Source organism: Heterodontus francisci, chromosome 10, assembly GCF_036365525.1.
Source record: "Heterodontus francisci isolate sHetFra1 chromosome 10, sHetFra1.hap1, whole genome shotgun sequence".
Taxonomy (NCBI): Eukaryota; Metazoa; Chordata; class Chondrichthyes; order Heterodontiformes; family Heterodontidae; genus Heterodontus; species Heterodontus francisci.
Genome location: NC_090380.1, coordinates 57,897,046 through 57,918,554, shown reverse-complemented (window position 1 = coordinate 57,918,554; position 21,509 = coordinate 57,897,046). Strand labels below are relative to the sequence as shown.

The following is a 21,509-nucleotide window of genomic DNA, read 5'->3' as shown; positions in this document are numbered from 1 at the left end:
ACCTCCACACCCACGCCCAAACCTGACCCAAACCCACCTGTTACTTTCAGTTAAAATTCAGCCCTCTGTGCCAGACCAAGAGTGAGCTAGTAAGAAATATTGATTGCTGTTCTTATTTATATTTATGGGAATGAGCAATATTTTTAACTAACCTAGGAAATGACATACTCAAGTAAATGATCAGTTGATGATTATAATCTGCATAATACAACTGTACCCAATACAACAATTATATATTAAGTCAGTAAAACATTTCTGTGAATACTAATACATGTCAAGATAATCTGGTTTAATTCATTATATTAGTTTCTATCATTTCAATTTACAGATTTGTTTGATTGCCTTCTTAACAATTTTTTTTTGGTGGATTGGTGCAATTATCAAGGTAATGAATGGAAGCTATTTAAAGCTTCCTTGCAAAAATGCCTTATTAAGTCTGAATAAATTAGTCCTATTTTTAAAAACGTGCAACATATGCAGTTCAACAATGTGCTAATTCATTAGACACCTGTTTAAGCACAGCACTCTTTTTTCCTTTTGGAAGACAGGAAGAATGAAAGGAAGAAACTTTGTGAACTACTTACAGTTAACAGTGATGTGGACCTTTTTCTCATCGGCAGAGGAAACCTCATTGGCGGCTTTGCACTGGTAAATGCCTGCTTGGTATCTACTGATCATGAAGATTTCCAGGTATTCCTCTTCCTCTTCGATTTCCCTGGCTAAAATAGAAGTTATAAAATGTACTATTTAAAACAATTGTTATGCCACTGTATTTTGTTGAATGATAATTTTCTTTGGTCCACTGACTGGAGATCTAAATTTATGTGTTTTTTTTAAAAGGCAAGCTGTCAGCAAAGTCATCCTTTCAGCTTAAGATAATCACCTAGTTTGCAACACTTTATTCTACATTGCAAAGGACTGTGTTGAGGGAGACAAAATGTCCATGCATTTCCCAGCAAGAACCAAGACTCAGGTAGTTTAAAGAAACTGTTTCTTCTCTTTCTTTAAGCAAGAAGAAGAAATATTGCGAAATCCTATGTCTGAATCACCTGAGCGACTGTCATGAGACAATCCCCCCACCCCCCGACCCCACCTGTGGTTTTAAGCTGGTGTTTGCTCTGCAGCCAAGGAGAAGCAACTGGACTCTGAAATGAGCAGACCTAGTGGGAGTCCGTCTCTCTCTCTTTCTCTCCGTTCAAGCTTAAAAGCTTGCAAATCCTGCTTGTTGTCTGATCACCTTTGCATACTCCGGCCACAGTCAGAAACCCCGTTGGAGGAAATCATCCATAACGCTGTCACCAAAGAGACCCACTGAACCATCATCTACTTCTTCAAACTAAAAGCCTCAGGACCACTGAATTCAGCTAGAAGCCAGCCAAATAACCAAACTTCACAGACTGTATACAAATAGTCATTTGGTAGTACAGAACTTGAGTATTGCTGAAAAGAGAGACATTTTGTCCAAGCTTTTCGTCTTGCACTCATCAGGACAAATCTCAAGAATACCAATGTAAGGGAAAACAACAAATTTATACTGTATGAGAAGAGAGTGTTGATTGGTTGGCAGGTGGACTCTGATTGGTAGAGGCGTTGCCATGGACAATGCACTAGTGTATGGTGACTGACAGTTAACTGCTAAACTTTGTTTGAAATTTAAACCAGGCAACTTGACCCTGATTGTTCAAGGCATTGTCCTGAGGAATGAACCAGCGAATGGCTGTCACTTATTTTGTTTAGCTGAAACAGGTGCAATGTGTATACATGTTCTTTGTGTCTGCAAAGAACAGGGCCCTGTGTATTAATATATATAGCTTCCAGTACGTGCAAATGCACCGTACTGTGAACTCGACTGACAATCTTAAATTGGTTGTCAGTGTAATTCTTAGCACACTGAGGATTATTTAGCAAATGTTGTCCAATCGCAGAATCACATCTAATGTTGGACACTGTGTTTTGAGTTTTACAAGCAAGGGCTGGTTGGGTACGGTCTGTACCTTGCCCATTGCGAACAGCGGAAGGGACATGCTGTTTGATACGATCTGCCAGTCTTTGGGACGTACGGTCTATATACCTAGCATCACACTGGCATTGAAATTCTTATACCACATTACTCATTTGTATGATAGGCAGAACGTCTTTTTGGCTTGATGGCACCATCCTGTTAGTGGCAAAAACCACACGTGTTGCTACTGCATAGTAGCAGCATGAAACAGCTAGCTTCATCTGTTGCTCAAATTTTTGGAATACATTACCCTTTCAGGGTAATCTGAAGCAGACTGCGCACTTTTCAAGGCCGAAAAAGATGGCCTTAGGTCCGTTCATAAGTTTGCATGATATACAGCGAGAAATGATCTGATCAGGGTAGCCATTGTCACGCAAATGCCTTTGATTTGCCTGATTTCAGAATCCAGCTTGCATGGTGAGCAAATGGCTCGGGCCCTATTTACAAGGTTGCCTATAAGGCCAATCTTATAGCACATAGAACTGTAAGAATCCCAACCCGTGTATTGACAGTGAAAGTAGGCTTACGGTAGATCGTCGTTAAGACCCCTTAGTAAATTTATCAACTAGTACGTCAAGGAAAGGGAGCTCCTTTGACTGCTCCACTATCAAAGGTGAATTTGAGCGCAGGATGGAGACATGTAAGATGTCAGGAAATTATTACATGCAGCTGCGGATTCAAATATGCAAGAGGTAGGACCGGTTCTGCAAAACATAAATTGGCCAAATGGTTGGGCGAATTGTAACAACAAGTTTTGAGCAAGTTCTCCACATACACGGTGAAGGATTCCTTCACATTTGCAAAAACCATACAGGTCTTGCATATCGATGCAATGCCGTGTCCATGTGCTCATGTGACATTGATAGTCTATTCATCAATGTACCACTTAAGGAAGCCATAGATATTTGAACTGCAGCACTATATCATGGTGATCTCGACCCACTACCATTGCGTGGATCAATATTCATTGAACTTATGAACTCGGCAACTCACGCAGTTGAGTTCAGTTTTAACAACACCATGTATGCCCAAATAGATGGTGTTGCTATGGGATCCCCTCTAGGCCCAGCACTCTCAAACATCTTTTTTGGGTTCCATGGGAAACATGTCTTCGAGGGAATGACACCTAATTTCTTACGTCTTGCATATTTCTGACATGTAAATGATATGTTTTTTATATTTGAATCCACAGCTGCATATAATAATTTCCTTACATGTCTTAATGAGCTCCAACCTGCGCTCAAATTTACCTTTGAAATGGAGCAGTCAAATGAGCTCCCTTTCCTTGAAGTACTAGTTGAGAAATCTGCTGAGGGGTTCTCTACCACGGTCTACCGCAAGCCTACTTTCACTGGTCAATACACGCATTGGGATTCTCACAGTTTCACATGCTATAAGATTGGCCTTATTGGCAACCTCGTAAATAGGGCCCGAGCCATTTGCTCACCATGTAAGCTGGATGCTGAAATAGGGCGAATCAAAGGCATCCTGCGTGACAATGGCTCCCCTGATCAGATCATTTCTCACTGTACATCGCGCAAACTTATGAAAGGGCCTAAGGCCATCTTTTTCATCCCTGAAAAGTGCCCAGTCTACCTCAGATTAAACTGGAAGGGTAATGTATCCCAATAGTTTGAGGAACAGGTGAATCTAGCTGTTTCACGCTGCTTCTATGCAGTAGCAACACATGCGGTGTTCGCCACTAACAGGATGCTGCCGTCAAGCCAAAAAGACGTTCCGCCAACACACAAATGAATAATGGAGTATATGAATTTCAATGCCAGTGTGATGCTAAGTATATAGGTTGTACGTCCTAAAGACTGGCAGATCCTATCCAACAGCATGTCCCTTCCGCTGTTCGCAATGGGCGAGGTGCAGATCGTACCCAACCAGCCCGTGCTTGCAAAACTCAAAATACAGTGTCCAACATTAGATGTGATTCTGTGATTGGACAACATTTGCTAAATAATCCTCAGTGTGCTAAGAATTACACTGACAACCAATTTAAGATTATCAGTAGGGTTCGCAGTGTGGTGCATTTGCGCGTACTGGAAGCTACATTTATTAATTCCCAAGGGCCTGTTCTTTGCAGACATGTACACACATTGCGTCTGTTTCAGCTAAACAAAATAAGTGACAGCCAGTCGCTGGTTCATTCCTCAGGGAAATACCTTGATCAATCAAAGTCAAGCTGTCTGGTTTAAATTTCAAACAAAACTTGGCAGTTAACTGTCAGTCACCGTAAACAGGTGCATTCTCCATGGCAACGCCTTTACCAATCAGAGTTCACTTGCCAACCAATCAGCACTCTCTTCTCATATCGTATAAAGTTGTTGTTTTCCCTTACATTGGTATTCTTGCGATTTGTCTTGATGAGTGCAAGACGAAAAGCTTCAACAACATGTCTCTATTTTCAGCAATATTTAAGATTTATCTTATACACAGCAGCATCATTAGAAAATGCGAGAGAAAGTTGAAAAGCTTCATTCACAGAACTTTACAATTTCACAAATCAAAAAGGGGAAAATAAATTTTGTACTTGACTTTTGCTGGGAAAAGCCAACAATGGTTATTAGTTCAACGTTGCAGCCATGGCCCAAAGCTACATTCTTCCTTTGAGAAGGGAATTGTCAGAATGTGTTTTGTACAGAGAATACAAATTTCAGCAACAATTCCCTTTCCTTTCTTTGTTTAGTGCTAAAATAGAAATATTGACTATCTTCCCAAATATTTTCTGCTATCTGCTACTAAAATAAATTTAAAGAGTTGACTTGTGCTATGATCTGAAAGACATTTGGGTAAATGTACAATGAAAAAGTATACTGTGTAATATCTCTTGCACTTGGTATCTTGAGAGCTTCAGTACATTATGCCAATACCTTTAGGATCTTAACAGTATGTGTAATTATAACAGTCATTATAGATTATGCATGGTGTGTTACTCTCAACCCTCTTTTCCATGGTTGAAAATATTAATATTGACAGCGCAGAATTGGAAATAGAACACAGCTTATCATTTACAGCATGGGCACATTTACGAGAACAAAATGGAAATGAAAGGGTAGGTGAATGCTCTAGTATTTAGAAGCTGTGCTGTTTTTGTACTGTGGTCTAATTTCAGCTAGTGAACAGCCAAACAACTACATCTTATGTCCCGAATTACTTAATATAGCTGTATAAAGAGTGCATTGCAATTTATGAAATAAAGCAAATCCATGCTGCTCTAGAACAAAGAACAAAGAAAATTACAGCACAGGAACAGGCCCTTCGGCCCTCCAAGCCTGCGCCGATCCAGATCCTCTATCTAAACATGTCGCCTATTTTCTAAGGGTCTGTATCTCTTTGCTTCCTGCCCATTCATGTATCTGTCTAGATACATCTTAAAAGACGCTATCGTGCCCGCGTCTACCACCTCCACTGGCAACGCGTTCCAGGCACCCACCACCCTCTGCGTAAAGAACTTTCCACGCATATCCCCCCTAAACTTTTCCCCTCTCACTTTGAACTCGTGACCCCTAGTCAATCCCTAGTCAACCCCTCGTGAATCCCCCACTCTGGGAAAAAGCTTCTTGCTATCCACCCTGTCTATACCTCTCATGATTTTGTACACCTCAATCATGTCCCCCCTCAACCTCCGTCTTTCTAATGAAAATAATCCTAATCTGCTCAACCTCTCTTCATAGCTAGCGCCCTCCATACCAGGCAACATCCTGGTGAACCTCCTCTGCACCCTCTCCAAAGCATCTACATCCTTAATGAAATATGGCAAAAGATTCATAGTAACACTAGTATTCAAATCCCACCCCAAATGATATAGGGTAACAGTGCCCTTAATTTGTGTATAATAAGTAAACCCTACTAATCCACTTATAGTGTTGTGAAGAAGATAATAAATATGTCAACTTGAATCAGGGGACAGGAACCCAGTTGATGGGTTTCATCTTATGGGCAATGATCTTTGCCGGAAATGGAGTCAGAGATGTTAACAGCTTTCATAGTGGTTATCGTCGCAACAAAGAGTTGTTAGCCTGGTGACAAAAAGCCCGCTATGATTCATTTTTGATAATAATAAGCTTTATTACACTGACTGATTTGGTCTTCCATTTATATTAAATGATATGCAAATAATACAACCAGTTTCCCAGGCTCTAACTACCTCGAGAGCGCGTTTTGACCCAAGAGACTAACCCAAAAGCCCTGCTCCAGCCCCTGCACTTACCTTTGTGGTTCTTGATCTCATGAATACTCTGCCTTAAAGGGAAAACAGCTTCTATTCTTATACTATAGTACAACCTTGGGCTGTGCTTCTGTATGTACCATGAACCCACACTATGCCGAATGATGATTTTTTTTTAATCCATCGGTTGGAAACCTGAATTAAACTTTAATAAGAAAGCAGGAGACAAAGAACTTGAATTAAACTTTAAAAAGAAAGCGGGAGACAAAAAACTGATAAAAGGATCACTGTAGCAGCTAACATGGCCACCGCAATTTGCATCTAAATACCTCACATCCCAAGGTATTGAGGTGGAGACAAATGTCTGGTTAATCTCCCACCAGAACAACAGCTTGTGAACTTTGAATGAGCTACCTGCTTTACCCCCATTAACAAGACAATCAAAGGCGTCTTGGAACATTAACACTGGTGAAGACGAACCTCAAAGGGTAAACATTGAAACAATGGGACCTGAGAAAGATTGGAATTCTTAGACTTGAACTAATTAAGATGCAAAACAGAGAAGACACTGGGCCATCATGTGACAGATCACCATCTGTGTGAAAATTTGTAGTTTCTTCTCTCTACAGAGGACAAGCACCCGAGTTTGACTGGTGCAGGAGCCAAGTGGGGGTCTGACTCTTTCTCTCTCCAGGCAATGCTGCAAGTTCAAACCCTGTCTGCTGGCTGCAAAACATCCAGGTCTATCATTGCTGCAGTAAGATACCCCAGGGAGAAAACCGTCTACATCACTGTCTCCAAGAAAACCCTGAACCAGGTGGCCACCTCTACCAGCCAGAAACTTCAGGACCATGAGTTCAGCCAGAAGACAACTGAATTACCAGACTTCTCAGACTGTATATTCTTTTATTTGTTCTGGACTCTAATCCAACCAATCGATTCTTCTTCACCCTGTAACCTATTTGTGTGCGTGTGTGATTCTCATGTGTGTGTGTGAAAGTTGGAGTGTAGTTTATTATTTTAATTAGATCGGGATTTGGTTTAAGTACAATAAACTAACCTCTTTCTTGTTTAAACTCAAGAAAACCTGTCCGATTGGTTCTTTTATGATCATAACACATAAAAGGGTTTAACACTCACTGAACTGCTAAGCATATCCACTGTTTAAAATAAATAAACCCTGTTGCAGTCAAACAAGGAAAGGGGCAAGAGGGGAGCCTTTTGACCTCTCCTCACCTGATTATAACATATGTAAGATGTAGATTGCATGTTTAGCTGAGGCTGCATTTTTAGGTGATTACCCAGCTTCTAATCTTTGAGAGACTGAGTAAATTGGGTCTATACTCTCTGCAGTGTAGAAGAATAAGAGGCAACCTCATTGAAACATACAAGATTCTGAAGGGGTTGGATAGGGTAGACAGTGAGAGATTGTTTCCACTGGTTGAGGAATATAAAACACAGGGACACAGTCTCAGGATAAGGGGGCAATCATTTAGGACTGAGATGAGGAGAAATTACTTCATTCAAAGGGTTGTGAATCTTAGGAATTCTCTACCCCAGAAAGTTGCGGATGCTCCATCATTGAATACATTTAAGGTTGAGATAGACAGATTCTTGGTCTCTCAGGGAATCAAGGGATATGGCGAGCAGGTGGGAAAGTGGAGTTGAAGCCTAAGATCAGCCATGATCATATTGATTGGCAGAGCAGGCTCGATATGGTCTCAAAGGGCCATATGGTCTACTCCTGCTCCTACTTCTTGTATTCTTGTGTGTTCTTGTGTTCTTTTCAGACTTTACCCTTGCTCTACAAGCTTTGTTTGCTATATAGTCAGTATCTAGGCACAAAACATTATCTCCTACTCGTATGTGGTGTCTTTGCAACTAGTCTGCTATGAGGGTTTGGGCTTTTTTCTTGACTTTGAATATTTCCATTCTCTACCCTTGCTTTTCCAAATGGTCTGTTGTTTAGATGCAGAGACAAGATTTTTATCTCGCATTTTCTCTACCACTAAAAATGTTAACAGAAATGAATGCTGGGAAATCATCTTAAACCATTCTAACAGGATGAATTTTTTTAGTATATATCAAAGATAATTAATTTCCTTTTTATAAATAGGGTTTCTTACTGTTAGAGTCCACTCTATTTGTTTGAAGTGGATGTCATCAGAAGATGAAAGCAGTGTCACAGAATGTTGGACCTGAAAGTATTTTTGATTTATATAATAGGACCCAAAGCTACATAGAGTTCACACATTTGAGCACCCCTGAATATATCTGTCTAACAGTGAGCAGGATTTCATATTGTTAATGGCAGAAGCAGGTTTACGGACAGTGGTTTTAGAGAATCCAACCAAAGTAAGTGTCAGCATAAAAGCAGCCAAGCATCCTATGGTGCTATTTGAAAAAGTATAAATGTTTCTCAGTGTCCTGGCCAGCAGTTCTCCCTCCAAAGCTAGATCAATTGGTCATTCATCTTATTGTGGTACATCAGACATTGCTGGCACAAAATGGCTGCTGCGGTTGGCTGCATGATGATAATTACTATACTTCAAAGTAATTCATTGTGTGAAGTGCTTTGAGACATAATAAGACAATGCATAAATGTAACTATTATTAATTCAAATAAGCAATTTTAGTGATTCATAAACCATGAAAGCAAAGCTGGAACATTTTACGAATTCCAACATAATCAGAAGAGTTAAATATTGTCTTAAACCCACTGTCATTCTGCATATTGGCCTGGATGTTGTGGTAGTAATGATGGTGAAACTCTTAGTGTTCACCATCATTACAACTCTGAAACTGACAGCAACTTCTGGAGTCTACACATGCACAGCTGAACACGGAAATCCAGAAGTTGTGTCAGTAATTCTACACTTCCTCATAGGGTTTGTGGTTAAAGTCCCAGAAGACTGTGATCAATTCGAAATCACTGATCTTGTGAGACCTTGCCCTTTTACACTAATAGTCTCACTGTAAAAACACTTGAAAAAGTTAAACCTGGTTGAATGACATATAACTGCATTTTTAACAGTGTACTAGGTTCAGACCAGAGAACAGCCTCACTGACCCTGAAAAACTTGGACATTAAATAACTGACAAGTGTAGGTTTGAGTCTGTGCTATTCAAACAGTATGTCCCAGGGTTTCCTCACAAGCAGTATGAAGAGAAGCACAGCTCATCATTAAATGTGTGAATATATTACCACCATCACAACATGGAGCCACTGAATTGTGATTCCACTAATTCGGGATGTGGAGTTTTAACCATAGTCATTTGTTTCTCTGGAAGCCAATCATGATACGTACCCAGCCCCAGGATACTTGAGCATGTGTTCTCATACCTGGTCTTCATGTAATGCTTTTAAGCAATTGTTGCTCCAATTCCCAGAAGCTCTATATCAGTTTTACAACAAAAATCAGCTTTCAGTTTCAAGCAGGGTCCTGCACATGGTAGCTTACTGATGTAAGTGCTAAAATAAAAATGGATTTTAAAAAAAGACTTGAATTCTTTATGAACTCCATCACTCTGGGTGGGCTAAAGGATAAAAAAAAACTGTACTAAGCTTAATTTCGATATTTTTTAACACTGAAATCAAGCCATGGCTCAATCCCAGCAAGGCCACTTCAGGTTGGTCTAAAATGCCTGCTGCAAATAGCACTCCTTGCTAAAGTAGGCTAGATCCCACAATATGGATCTTAGCTTGCTGTTATGGTTCTTCAGCACCCATTCCACTCCTACACCACCCACCTTAGGGTCAATAAATTTTCAAACATATGAATTAGGAGCAGGAGTAGGCTCTTCGGCCCCTCGAGCCTGCTCATGATAAGATCATGGCTCATCTGATTGTGATCTCAACTCTAATTTCCTGTCTTCCTGTCTAATTTATTTACCCTTTGACTCCCTTGTCAATCAAGAATCTATCTAACTCAACCTTAAAAATAGCAATAACCCTGCTTCTACTGCTCTCTGGGGAAGAGAATTCCACAGCCTAACGACCCTCTGAGAGAAAACAAATTCTCCTCATCTCCATTTTAAATGGGAGACCCCTTATTTTTAAAGTGTGTCACCTGGTTACAGTCTCTCTCATAAGGGGAAACATCCTCTCAGCTTCCACCTTGTCAAGTCCCCACAAAATCTTATATGTTTCAATAAGATCACCTCTCATTCTTTTAAACTCCAATGGATACAGGCCCAACCTTTTCTCATAAGATAAGCCCTTCATCCCAGAATCAGTCATGTGAACCTTCTCTGAACTGCTTCTAATGCAATTATATCCTTTCTTAAGTACGGAGATCAAAACTGTACACAGTACTCTAGATGTGGTCTTACCAACGCCCTGTACAACTGCAGCAAAACATCCTTACTTTTATGTTCCATTCCCCTTGCAATAAATGGCAACATTTCATTTGTCTTCTTAATCACTTGCCGGACCTGCATACTAACATTTTGTGATTCATGTACTAGGATACCCAGATCCCTCTGTACTGCAGAATTCTACAATCTCTCGCCATTTAAATAATATACTGCTTTTCTATTCTTCCTGCCAAAGTAGACAAGTTCACATTTTCCCACATTATACTCCATCTGCCAAATGTTTGCCCACTCAATTAACCTATCTAAATCCCTATGCAGACTCCTTATATCCTCCTCACAACTTACTCTACCTATCTTTGTGTCATCAGCAAACTGAGCAACCATATATTTGGTCCCTTCATCCAAGCCATTTATATAGTTGGTAAATAGTTGAGGCCCCAGCACTGATTCCTGTGGCACTCCACTAGGTACAGCTTGCCAACCCAAAAATGACCCATTTTTCCCTACTCCTGTTAGCTAACCAATCCTCTATCCATGCTAATATGTTACCCCTTACACTATTTTGTGTAGCAACCTTTGATGTGGCACCTTATTAAACGCCTTTTGGAAATCCAAATACACCACATCTACAGATTCCCCTTTATCCATGTTGCTTGGTACTTCCTCAAAGCACTCTAATAAATTAGTCAACCATGATTTCCCTTTCACAAAACCATGCTAACTCTGCCTGATTACATTAAGATTTCTAAGTGCCCTGCTATAAGCTCCTTAATAATAGATTCTAGCATTTTCCCTATGACAGAAGTTAGACGAACTGACTGTAGTTTCCTGCTTTCTGTCTCCCTCCTTTCTTGAATACATTTGCTATTTTCCAATCTGATGGGTCCTTTCCAGAATCCAGGGAATTTTGGGGTCATTCAGTATCATCATTCAGTTAAAGGGTCAGGACTCTATACTTTATATGATATCGATGTTCATTTTTGCTTTATCCAGAACCTTTACTAAACTTAGTTTTTTGGGTTAATTTTGGTTATGCTGGATTCCAATTCTTTCATTTCTATTTTATTGGAAGTCACTTTCCATCTCAGCTACTCATTTGAGGAAAACAAAAGTTGCTGCAGAGCTCAACTTGCCCAGAAAGTTTTTTTCTCCAGACACCATCAAATAACTTCAGAGCTATTCTCCTTTCGTGTTTGTTCCTACAGACAAGAGTGACTTCTGCCAATCATCAAGTAAGGAAGCTTCAGGACTAGTTAAAGTGGACAAGATTGAGAAAGTGGTATATCAGTTCTCAGAGGTGTTTAGCTCACTTAATTTGTTGCAAGTAATTGAAAGAGCATGAGATATACAAACTCAAAACAGAAGAATGCTGATATCTGTCAACTGCAAGATCAATGTGGAATGTTCTACCTGCATAACAGAAGAATTCTGTATAAACACAGTACCTTAATTCAGAGCAAATCCAAACTAAAATGTACCATTTATGGTTCTGGTAAAAGTTTGAATTGTTGTCAAAATTTGGATAAAATTTAGTTCCAGAGAAGGCATCTCACAAAGAACGGACTTTTTCTGCTTCTGAATGTCAAAACTCGTAGTTCTACAGGACTCACTCAAATTGCCATTCTTCATTCATAAACCTAGACAGGACAGGAGGTGGGGCAGGGAGTGGGAGAAGCACATGCAAGCCCACTGTTGCTCCCATGAGACATCTATGTGCACATTTTGCAGTGCGAAACTGGAAAATGACCAGAAAGAAAAACTTGGCTGATTTTCTTCCTTTCCTAATGCTTCTCATGCCATAACTCAACTCATCAAAAAATATCAAACCCAGGATCTGGGCAGTCTGCAGGATTAAATATAATAGTAGGTAGACCTTCACTCACTTACAAAGCTAAATTTCCTTTTTCTGGTGTAAGTTATGTTAAATGACATCCCTGAAAAATCTGCTGTGGTAAAGTTCTGATACCAAGTAAATCAGTAAAGTATATATGCTACAAAGTGTAACCTCTGAGTCCATTACACATTAGCACTCTGTTCAAAATATTTAGATAACCCATGATTGCTTACTTTTCATTGCTGTATTACAGGTGCAACATACAACTGGAACTCTTATCACTCTTAAAAGAACTCCACACAATAAAAACATAACAAGTAGAATCCCAAGTGGGCACCAGTAAGGATTCTCTAGATTTTGGGTAATCCATCATTGGAGAAAATTAGGCACTAATATCATCCTACTGTTAATATTTAGTGGAAAGGAGTTGTCAGTGCTAGCTCTTCTGAACAATGCACAAGTTGTTTAGTTGATGCATCCATAGACGGAAATGTGATTTTGCAGATAATGTCTATGTTAGGCTGCATGTAGGTGCAGGTATAAAAGTCAAGTGCGTAGGTGACCTTGACCAGTGGTGCTGCTGCTCTGTGCAGAATGCTTGCAGGTGTCCTTCCAGCAAATGTACAGTTCTACAACTTCCTCCATGGTGACTTAGAGCTTGTGGAGACAGCAGCCCTTACACATTGCCGTGTAGTTGTGTTGGGATGGCATTGGCAGCATAATGGTGGTGTGGGCAGTCCCAGGCTGGTTCCAGCCGATTTTCCTGACATGTCTTCTTTCATTTTCCAAAACCTTAAGCATTAGAAACTGTGATTGGGAAACTATGAAAAGAAAATCCATGATTACTGAAAACTTGCCGTGAACGAACTTAACTCATGTCACTTTTAGAGCTCCCTTCCCCACACCTAAGAATTCAGCTTGCTTCGAATGGGCAGAATCATTGGACGGGATGTTACCCAAAACTCAGAAAATACAGACCTCTATGTCAATATATATTAATAATGCATAATCAACCCATCACAGATTCAATGCAAGGATACTGAATGCCAGTAGGAAAGGTTAGTCAAAATATTTTGCAGTACACTGTCAAAGCAGGCATACTTCAAGGTATCAGAGAGATATTTTTCTGGTTCCTTGCACATATTTTTGATGCCTGAACAAGTATTCTTGCATGTCAGAAAATCCAGCCTCAAATCCCCACAGAAAAGGATCTAATTTTCTGAGTGTGATCTCCCAGGATTTACACTTTATAGAGTTACATTTTGGGAATTAGCACTCCCAGCATAGAGCACTACAATGAGATGCATGATAGGAATTCAGGTGCAGAAATCAGATTATCACCCTTGATTTATTTTTTATCCAGAATGGAATTTGTAAAATCAGCCGCATAGCTACCTCTGCTAAGACATTTCCCCTGAGGAACTATGGGGATTTGTCTTGGAAAGGTAAAAAAAAAAATCTAAGTAAGGAAAATATCCTCTTCAGGAATCAAGGCTAATTTCAAAACAGAGGTTTTACTTCAATCTACAATTGAAAATATCACAGTGTTATTTATTCATGGCGTAGAAGTGCAAGCCTCAGTAGCCCAACCGTTGACATCGGAAATTTGAAATATTATTGCAAATGGAGTGTGAATTTAAGAAATTTCATAACCTTGTTGATCATCCCCCAGGAAGCCTTTGGCTGTTCTCTAAGGTCTACCTGTATGAAGCTTGATAAATTACGCACGGACTAAAATCTGGTTAAAATTCCAGCCTTCCAATGTGCTAAATAACAAATTAATGCTCGTCACATGACTAAGTACTGAGAGAGCACTTTGACTAACCCATCCTTTGGTAAATGACAATACATCTGATGGCCATTTATTCGGATTTAGCTGAAAATTTGTGAATTCCAGTTCTCAGTGATGCTTTAACACTGTCATACACCAGATCATAAGATACGTTTGGTTGAAGAAGGCGCTTCAACCTATTTGATCTCATTTTTTCAGGATGAACAATTCTAGCATCTTCACATTACAAGATCTATGTTTTTAAAATTATTTTTGGGTTCAACCAAATTTTTTTCTGCCAACATTTTCCAGCTGTTGATTAAGTAATTTAGATTTTACTTTCTTTTTAAACTGTGGTTTTTAATGAATATATTTTGATCTTTGGATGCCTTTATCCAAACTGGAAATTTTGCTTGAGTAAATTGGATTATTACTAAAGTTTTTTGGCTGACATTATAAAAAAAAACCTGCAGTATCAATTTTGAAGAAAAAAGGAAAAGGTCAAAGCAGCCACATCACAGGCATTGTGCACCAAATAACTTTGAGTGTATCATATTCTATTTTAGCTTAATCAGGACTGAAATGGGAAGATATGTCATTAATATCCCAAACGGAAATAGCAAGGTTAAAAAGGCACAATAATGATGGATATAATGTAGTTTGATACAAAGAGAAACAGACTGACAAATGGCACAATACAGTCACAGATGCACCTTGGCAAGTTGGATGGTTATACTTGTCAACTGTACCTATCCAAACATTAGCAGAGCTCAACTGAGGTAGGCATACTGATTACTTGCTATAAATGATGTATTTCTACATTGCATACTTACACATACTTACGCTTTGTGGTTATAATGATGGTGAAACTATGAGCATTTGGCATTAGTACAAATGTGAAATTGACAGCAACTTCTGACATTTGCACATGTGCAGTGAAAGGTGGAAATCAAGAAGTTGCTGTCAGTCATTCCTTACTCCTTCACAGGGTGTGCTCTTGAACTCCCACAGATGGAAATCTTTAGAAATCACTTGAAGTGACATGAACTTCCACTTTTATGCTATTCGTCTCACTGTAAACATCCTTGAAAAAGTTAGGCCTTGTTGGATGAGCTGTAACTTGGGGCTGGATTTTATGTCGGGTGGACGGGAGCTGGCCACTGACGTAAAAGTCGGTAGCAAATCGGCTTCCGCCTAGTCTGGGAATCCATCCCGCATTTTACGGGTCCCAAGGCTTTAATTGTTCCGAGGCGGGACTTCCACACGCTTGAGAGAATAAGTCCCGCCTCATTGAGCTGCCGGCCAATCATCGGGCTGGCAGTTCTTAGTCCCAGCAGCGCCATCGGGAACGGTTGCTACTGCTGGGATCGTAGCCCAGCCGAGGACATGAAGCCAGGACTGCAGATAAGTTTGGTTTGCCTCGCTAAGGGTAACCGATTAGGCCCTGGCGAGGCAAAGGTGGTCGTTTGGGGGAAAGGGGGGCATCTTGAGTCCAAGGGTGGTTGGGGAACAGGGGGCGGCCCTCAATCGGGCACCCTGTGCCTGACTGTCAGGCCCCCCTTCACCCCGGTGCACTGACAGGCCGCCAATTTTCAGCAGGTGGCCTTTCACGTCTCCAGGACGCCCGCTTGCCACGGGTAAAATCCCTGTGGAGGCGGGCGCTTAAGGGTCTTGATTGGCCTGGGGCAGGTGGACCATTTATCACCCCCCTCCCCGCCTCACATAAAGTGGGGCGGAGGCAGGAGTGGGACGGGAAGGCCTCCAGGAGCCTTCCGCTCCATTTTATGCCATCTCCCCGCCACCATCCAGCTCACTGGCGTGGTGTAAAATTCCGGCCTGGGTCTTTAACAGCATATTGGCTGGGATTTTGCAGGCTCCACCAAGGTGGGATTGGAGGGGGGGGGTGGGGGCACAGAGTATCACGAAGAGTGGTGTTGGGGGGGGGGGTGGGTGGCGAGGCTGAGAGCTCATCACTTCCCCGTTGCCCAGCGATCTTGCCGGGGGCAGGATAGGCTGACAACGGAGGCCAATTGAGGCCCTTAAGTGGCCTATTACCAGCCAATTAAGGGCCTCTTTGTGCCACCACTGGGATTTTACCAGCGGCAGGGGGGGCCTCCACCACACGGGGAGGATGCCATGGAAAACAAGGCACCTGTGGACTTGGCGGGGGGGTCCTTCCTCCGTGGACAACAACCAGGAACAACTTTACCCCCCCAGGAGCCCCCTACCCCAGAACTGAGTGACTACTCCCCCGCAACAAACCCACCCATCACCGGGGCATTCCGGACTGTCCCCGGCGACGCCGCCTCACCTACCTGTGTTCCGAGGTTCCACTGTTGGGCCTGGGTCCGAGGTCTCTGCAGTACTGGCAGTGGCCACTGCTCCAGTTGACCTTGTCAAAGCAAATTGCTGAGCTGTCGGCCCTCTGAATGGCCAACAGCTCTTGGAAAGTCTTTAAAGGGACGGGGAATCTGCCTCCTAAAAGTTTGAATTGAAAAAACCAGAGGATCACTCCAGGGGCACATGAATCGTCAGAGGCAGGGCTCCCCCCACCTTTTTGGCCCGGTGCCGGGAGCCCCACCTCCAGCACAAAATCCAGCCCATTAAGTTTAAAATTACTGCTCAGCAACCCTCAATGTTATGTTTGGCAGAATGTCAAATTTTTCCAATATGATAAAAATTCCATATTTTTAATATAATAAAAACTTTCCTTCAGAAGTCTATTTACACTATTCCATCTTCTACCTTCATTCCATGTGCATGTCTCAACCTTTATTTCGGTCTATGTAAAATGATTAAAAGGTGAATGATAATTAGTGTGTTTTACTTCTGTTTTGTCAGCTGTGAGAATTCTTCAATGTGACTGTCTGCTTAGCCTGCTTAATGACAACACTGTTGCTGGATGCTAGAGATCCTCTATCGTTGGTGGAGAATCAAATTAATGTTGGGAAGAATGAAATCCATACCACAGAGATTGCTAGATCTTTGCGTGCAAGTTTCTTTAAGGTCAACGGCAAGTGTCATCACTTTGCTGCTGACCACAAAATCTGGGCCAACATAGAGTCGAAACATTCTTCATTAGTGAACTCTGAAGCAATAACATGGTGGACGATGGTAGATTTTCCTTGACCACTTCCCCTCTCCTTCCCTCTTGCTAAAAGCTGGTTCACTTATAAATGACTGTTCAATTCACACTTCAATTTTATTTTTAAAGTCATTGGTTACTCCCTGGTCAATGTCAGCCATAGGCCACCTTTCAAAGCAAACAAGCAATTTGTATTATTGGGTTTCTTAGCAACATATCTAAACCAGAGTTGTGTTTTAGTGTGAACCTGAGCTGTGAACATTTGTACCTAAATAAATCCATTCCTAGATGTTCCCACAATCTGGTTGGAAATTGTGTAGTTATCAAAGGTTCCTTCTGGTCTGGTCTGTGTAATGTGCATACCTGGCAATTTAAGATCCTGTGTTCCATGTCTTTAGATATTCCTGGCCACCAAACAGATGATTGGTCGCAGGTTCTGCATTTTGTGATTACTATGTGGCCATGATGGATTCTTGCCAAGATATCAGATCAAAGAGAGATCGGAACGACCAATCTGTCATTATACACCAACAAATCATCTACAATTGTGAAGTGTCTCCTGAATTCAAAGAACATTTTCATTACCTTCCCACTAGGACGTTCAGTGGCCAACCTTTTGTATAATACTGGCATATCCAAATACATTCCTCATCCTGCTTTTCAGCGTGACAAATTTCTTGAAGTTTCTGTGCACTTGCCGGCCATTGCGACGCTGTGTACTGTGAATACAACTCTATCCCTTCAACAAAGTTGACATCATGTTGTGTAGGACGGTCAACAGTTGCTCTTGACAATGCATCAGCAGAAGTTTGTATCTTTTCCTGAACGTATACCATCTCATAGGTATATCTTATCAACCTCAATCAGAATCTCTGAATTCTTGGAGGCATCCTAGCAATTTCCTTCTCATACAGTAAGGAAACCAAGGGTTTGTGATCTTTCTCAATAACCACTTTCAGGCCAATAATGCAATCAGAAAACTTCTCGCAAGCCCACGTTGACTGCCCGTGCTTCTTTATCAATGACAACATACCTTGACTCTGTCTTGAACAAAGCTCTAGATGCATAACAGATAGATCTTCAACAACCATTTGGCTGTTATTGAAAAAGGACTGTAGATGAGGTATCTGTTGCAATTACAGTTGTTAATGAAGGGTTGTAATGTGCTTTTTCTGGCGAGACTAGCATATCCTTAATTCTTTGAAATGCCTTCTCTTGATGTGTGTTCCAACACCAAGCTTGATCTTTTTTCAAGAGTTGTCTTAATGACTCTGTTACTTGCGCCAAATTGGGTAAAAATTTTGTCAACTAATTCAACATTACAAGGAACCTTTGGAGATAAAAACAGAAAGTCAACCATCAGAATTTCTGATGAAAGGTCACAGAACTGAAATGTAAACTCTGTTTCTCTCTCCACAGATGCTGCTATACCTACTATGTAATTTCAGCACTTTCTGTTTTTATTTCAGATTTCCAGCATTCGCAGCATTTTACTTTTATTTGAATCTTTGGAGATGTTGGACTGAAGTTGGGATTGGGAATTCACGAATGGCTCTCGTCTTTTGCGAGTCTGCCATTATGCTACTTACAATATGTCCCAAGAAACGAATAGATGTTTTTTGAGAATTCACAGTTATCATTAAATGTCAGCCCTTCTTCTTGAAGATGACTTAAAACCACTTTTACTCTCTAGTCGTGCTCTTCGATGGATTTCCCATGGACCAGGATGTCATCCATGTGACATATTAACCCTTTGAGGCCTTGCAGAATGTTGGACATGATCCTTTGGAAGATTTCAGGTACAGATGTTATACTAAATGGTAAATGATTGAAGCAAAATCTTCCGAATGGTGTGATAAATGCTGTGAGTAATCTTGACTTCTCATCCAACAGAACCTGCCAAAAGCCACTGTTCACATCGAGTTTAGTGAACATTATGTTTTTGGATAGCTTTTCCAGGCTTTGACATAGGATGGATTTATCTCGTCATAGCTTTCCAAAGTGCGTTAAGTCCACACAGATACTAAGAGTACCATTTGGTTTTGGAAGTGGAACCATAGCCGAACACCACTCTGTTGGCTTTGTGATGAAAGAAGTTATTCCCAGCCTGGTCATCTCTTCCAGCTGATGTTGAACTTGGTTAATCAATGCGTGTGTATTTTCATTGGCATAAAGGTATATACTGGTCTGGCACCTTCTCTCAATGTTATATGATACTCAGTCTTCAGTCTTAATCGACCCAAAATCAGTTTTGGAAAGTTTGCTTGAAAGTGACTGTTGGACTCTGGCTGTTTGATTTCATCCACTTTTTTTAATTAGATGTAGTTCTCAGCACGTTTTTCTGCTTAACAGAGAAAATTCTTGATTTTTCAGAATGTACAGGGTTTCCGCCTTCCCCTATATTGGAGTATTGCTTGCAGCTTTCCCTTAACATACAAACATATGTATTAGGAGCAGGAGTAGGCCGCTCGGCCCCTTGAGCCTGTTCCACCATTCAATAAGATCATGGCGGATCTGATTGTAACCTCAATTCCACATTCTTGCCTACCCCCAATACCTTTTACCTCCTTGCTTATCAAGAATCTATCTACCTCTGCCTTAAAAATATTCAAAGACACTGCTTCCACCAGCTTTTGAGGAAGAGAATTCCAAAGACCCACAATCCTCTGAGAGAAATAATTTCTTCTCATCTCTGTCTTAAATGAGTGACCCCTTATTTTTAAACAGTGACTCCTAGTTCTAAATTCTTCCACAAGGTGAAACATCCTTTCCACATCCACCCTGTCAAAACCAATTAGAATCATATATGTTTCAATCAAGTCGCCTCTTACTCTTATAAACTCCAGCGATACAAGCCTAGCCTGTCCAATCTTTCCTCATAAGACAACCCGCCCATTCCAGGTATTAGTCTAGCAGACCTACTCTGAACTGCTTCCAACGCATTTACATCCTTCCTTAAATAAGTAGACCAATACTATAAACAGTACCCCAGATGTGTTCTCACCAATGCCCTGTACAACTGAAGCATAACTTCATTACTTTGTATTCAATTCCTGTAGTAATAAATGATAACATTCTATTAGCTTTCCTAATTACTTGCTGTACCTGCATACTAACCTTTTCCGATTCATGCACAAGGTCACCCAGATCCCTCTGATCTCAGAACTCTGTAATCTCTCACCATTTAGATAATATGCTTCTTTTTTATTCTTCCTGCCAAAATGGCCAATTCCACATTTTCGCACATTTTCCTCCATTTGCCAGAACTTTGCCCACTCACTTAATCTCTCTATATCCCTTTATAGCCTCCTTATGTCCTCTTACTTTCCCAACTATCTTTGTGTCATTAGCAAATTTAACAACCATACCTTCGGTGCCTTCATCCAAGTCATTTATATAAATTGTAAAAAGTTGAGGCCCCAGCACTGATCCCTGTGGCACACCACTTGTTACATCTTGCCAACCAAAAAATGACCCATTTATGCCTACTCTCTGTTTCCTGTTCGCTAGCCAATCTTCTATCCATGCCAATATGTTACCCCCTACACCATGAGCTTTTATTTTTCTTCAATAACCTTTGATGTGGCACCTTATCAAATGTCTTCTGGAAGTCTAAGTACAGTACATCCACCGCACATGTTACTTCTTCAAAGAGCTCCAATAAATTGGTTAAACATGATTTCCCTTTCACAAAACCATTTTGACGCTGCCTGATTACCTTGAATTTCTCTAAGTGCTCTGCTATAACTTCTTTAATAATAGCTTCTAACATTTTCCGTATGACAGATGTTAAGGTAAATGGCCTGTAGTTTCCTGCTTTCTGTCTCCCTCCCTTTTTGAATAAAGGAGTTACATTCGCTATTTTCCAATCTAATGGAACCTTCCCCGAATCTAGGGAATTTTGGAAAATTAAAACCAACGCATCAACTATCTCAGTAGCCACTTCTTTTAACCTTCAGTTCAATCCCTCCTGGACCATGTAACTGAATGTCTGCTGGTTGTAAGCAATGCGTCGACAACCATGGCTACTGGTCTGACAACACTGTGACACTTGCACCTGTGTCCAATTTGAAATCAGTAATATGTCCATTGACATAAATGTCTGCCATCCAAAATGCCTGATTGGCATCATTATTTCCCCCTAGGAGGTCTCCTGGTTTGTTTTCCAATGGAATTTTTCCACTTCATTCACAGTTCTATGTGTGAAAGCTCTTTGCTTGACATTGTTGTGAGAAGCAGTTTTGCTCTGGCACATCTTTCCAAAAATGACTTGTCCTATTGCAATTAAAGTACTCAGCTTTATTAGGAGGACACTGTTCATGT

At 40.8% G+C, this 21,509-nt stretch overlaps 1 protein-coding gene across 1 annotated transcript in view; it reads right to left on the bottom strand.

The window, feature by feature from the left end:
* Window positions 1-21,509, bottom strand: part of LOC137374452 (limbic system-associated membrane protein-like) — a 1,003,210-nt gene that overhangs the window by 184,757 nt on the left and 796,944 nt on the right. Inside the window, exon 4 of the mRNA XM_068040581.1 lies at window positions 585-719. Within this exon, the coding sequence (XP_067896682.1) occupies window positions 585-719 (135 nt within the window). The remainder of the gene's footprint in view (window positions 1-584; window positions 720-21,509) is intronic.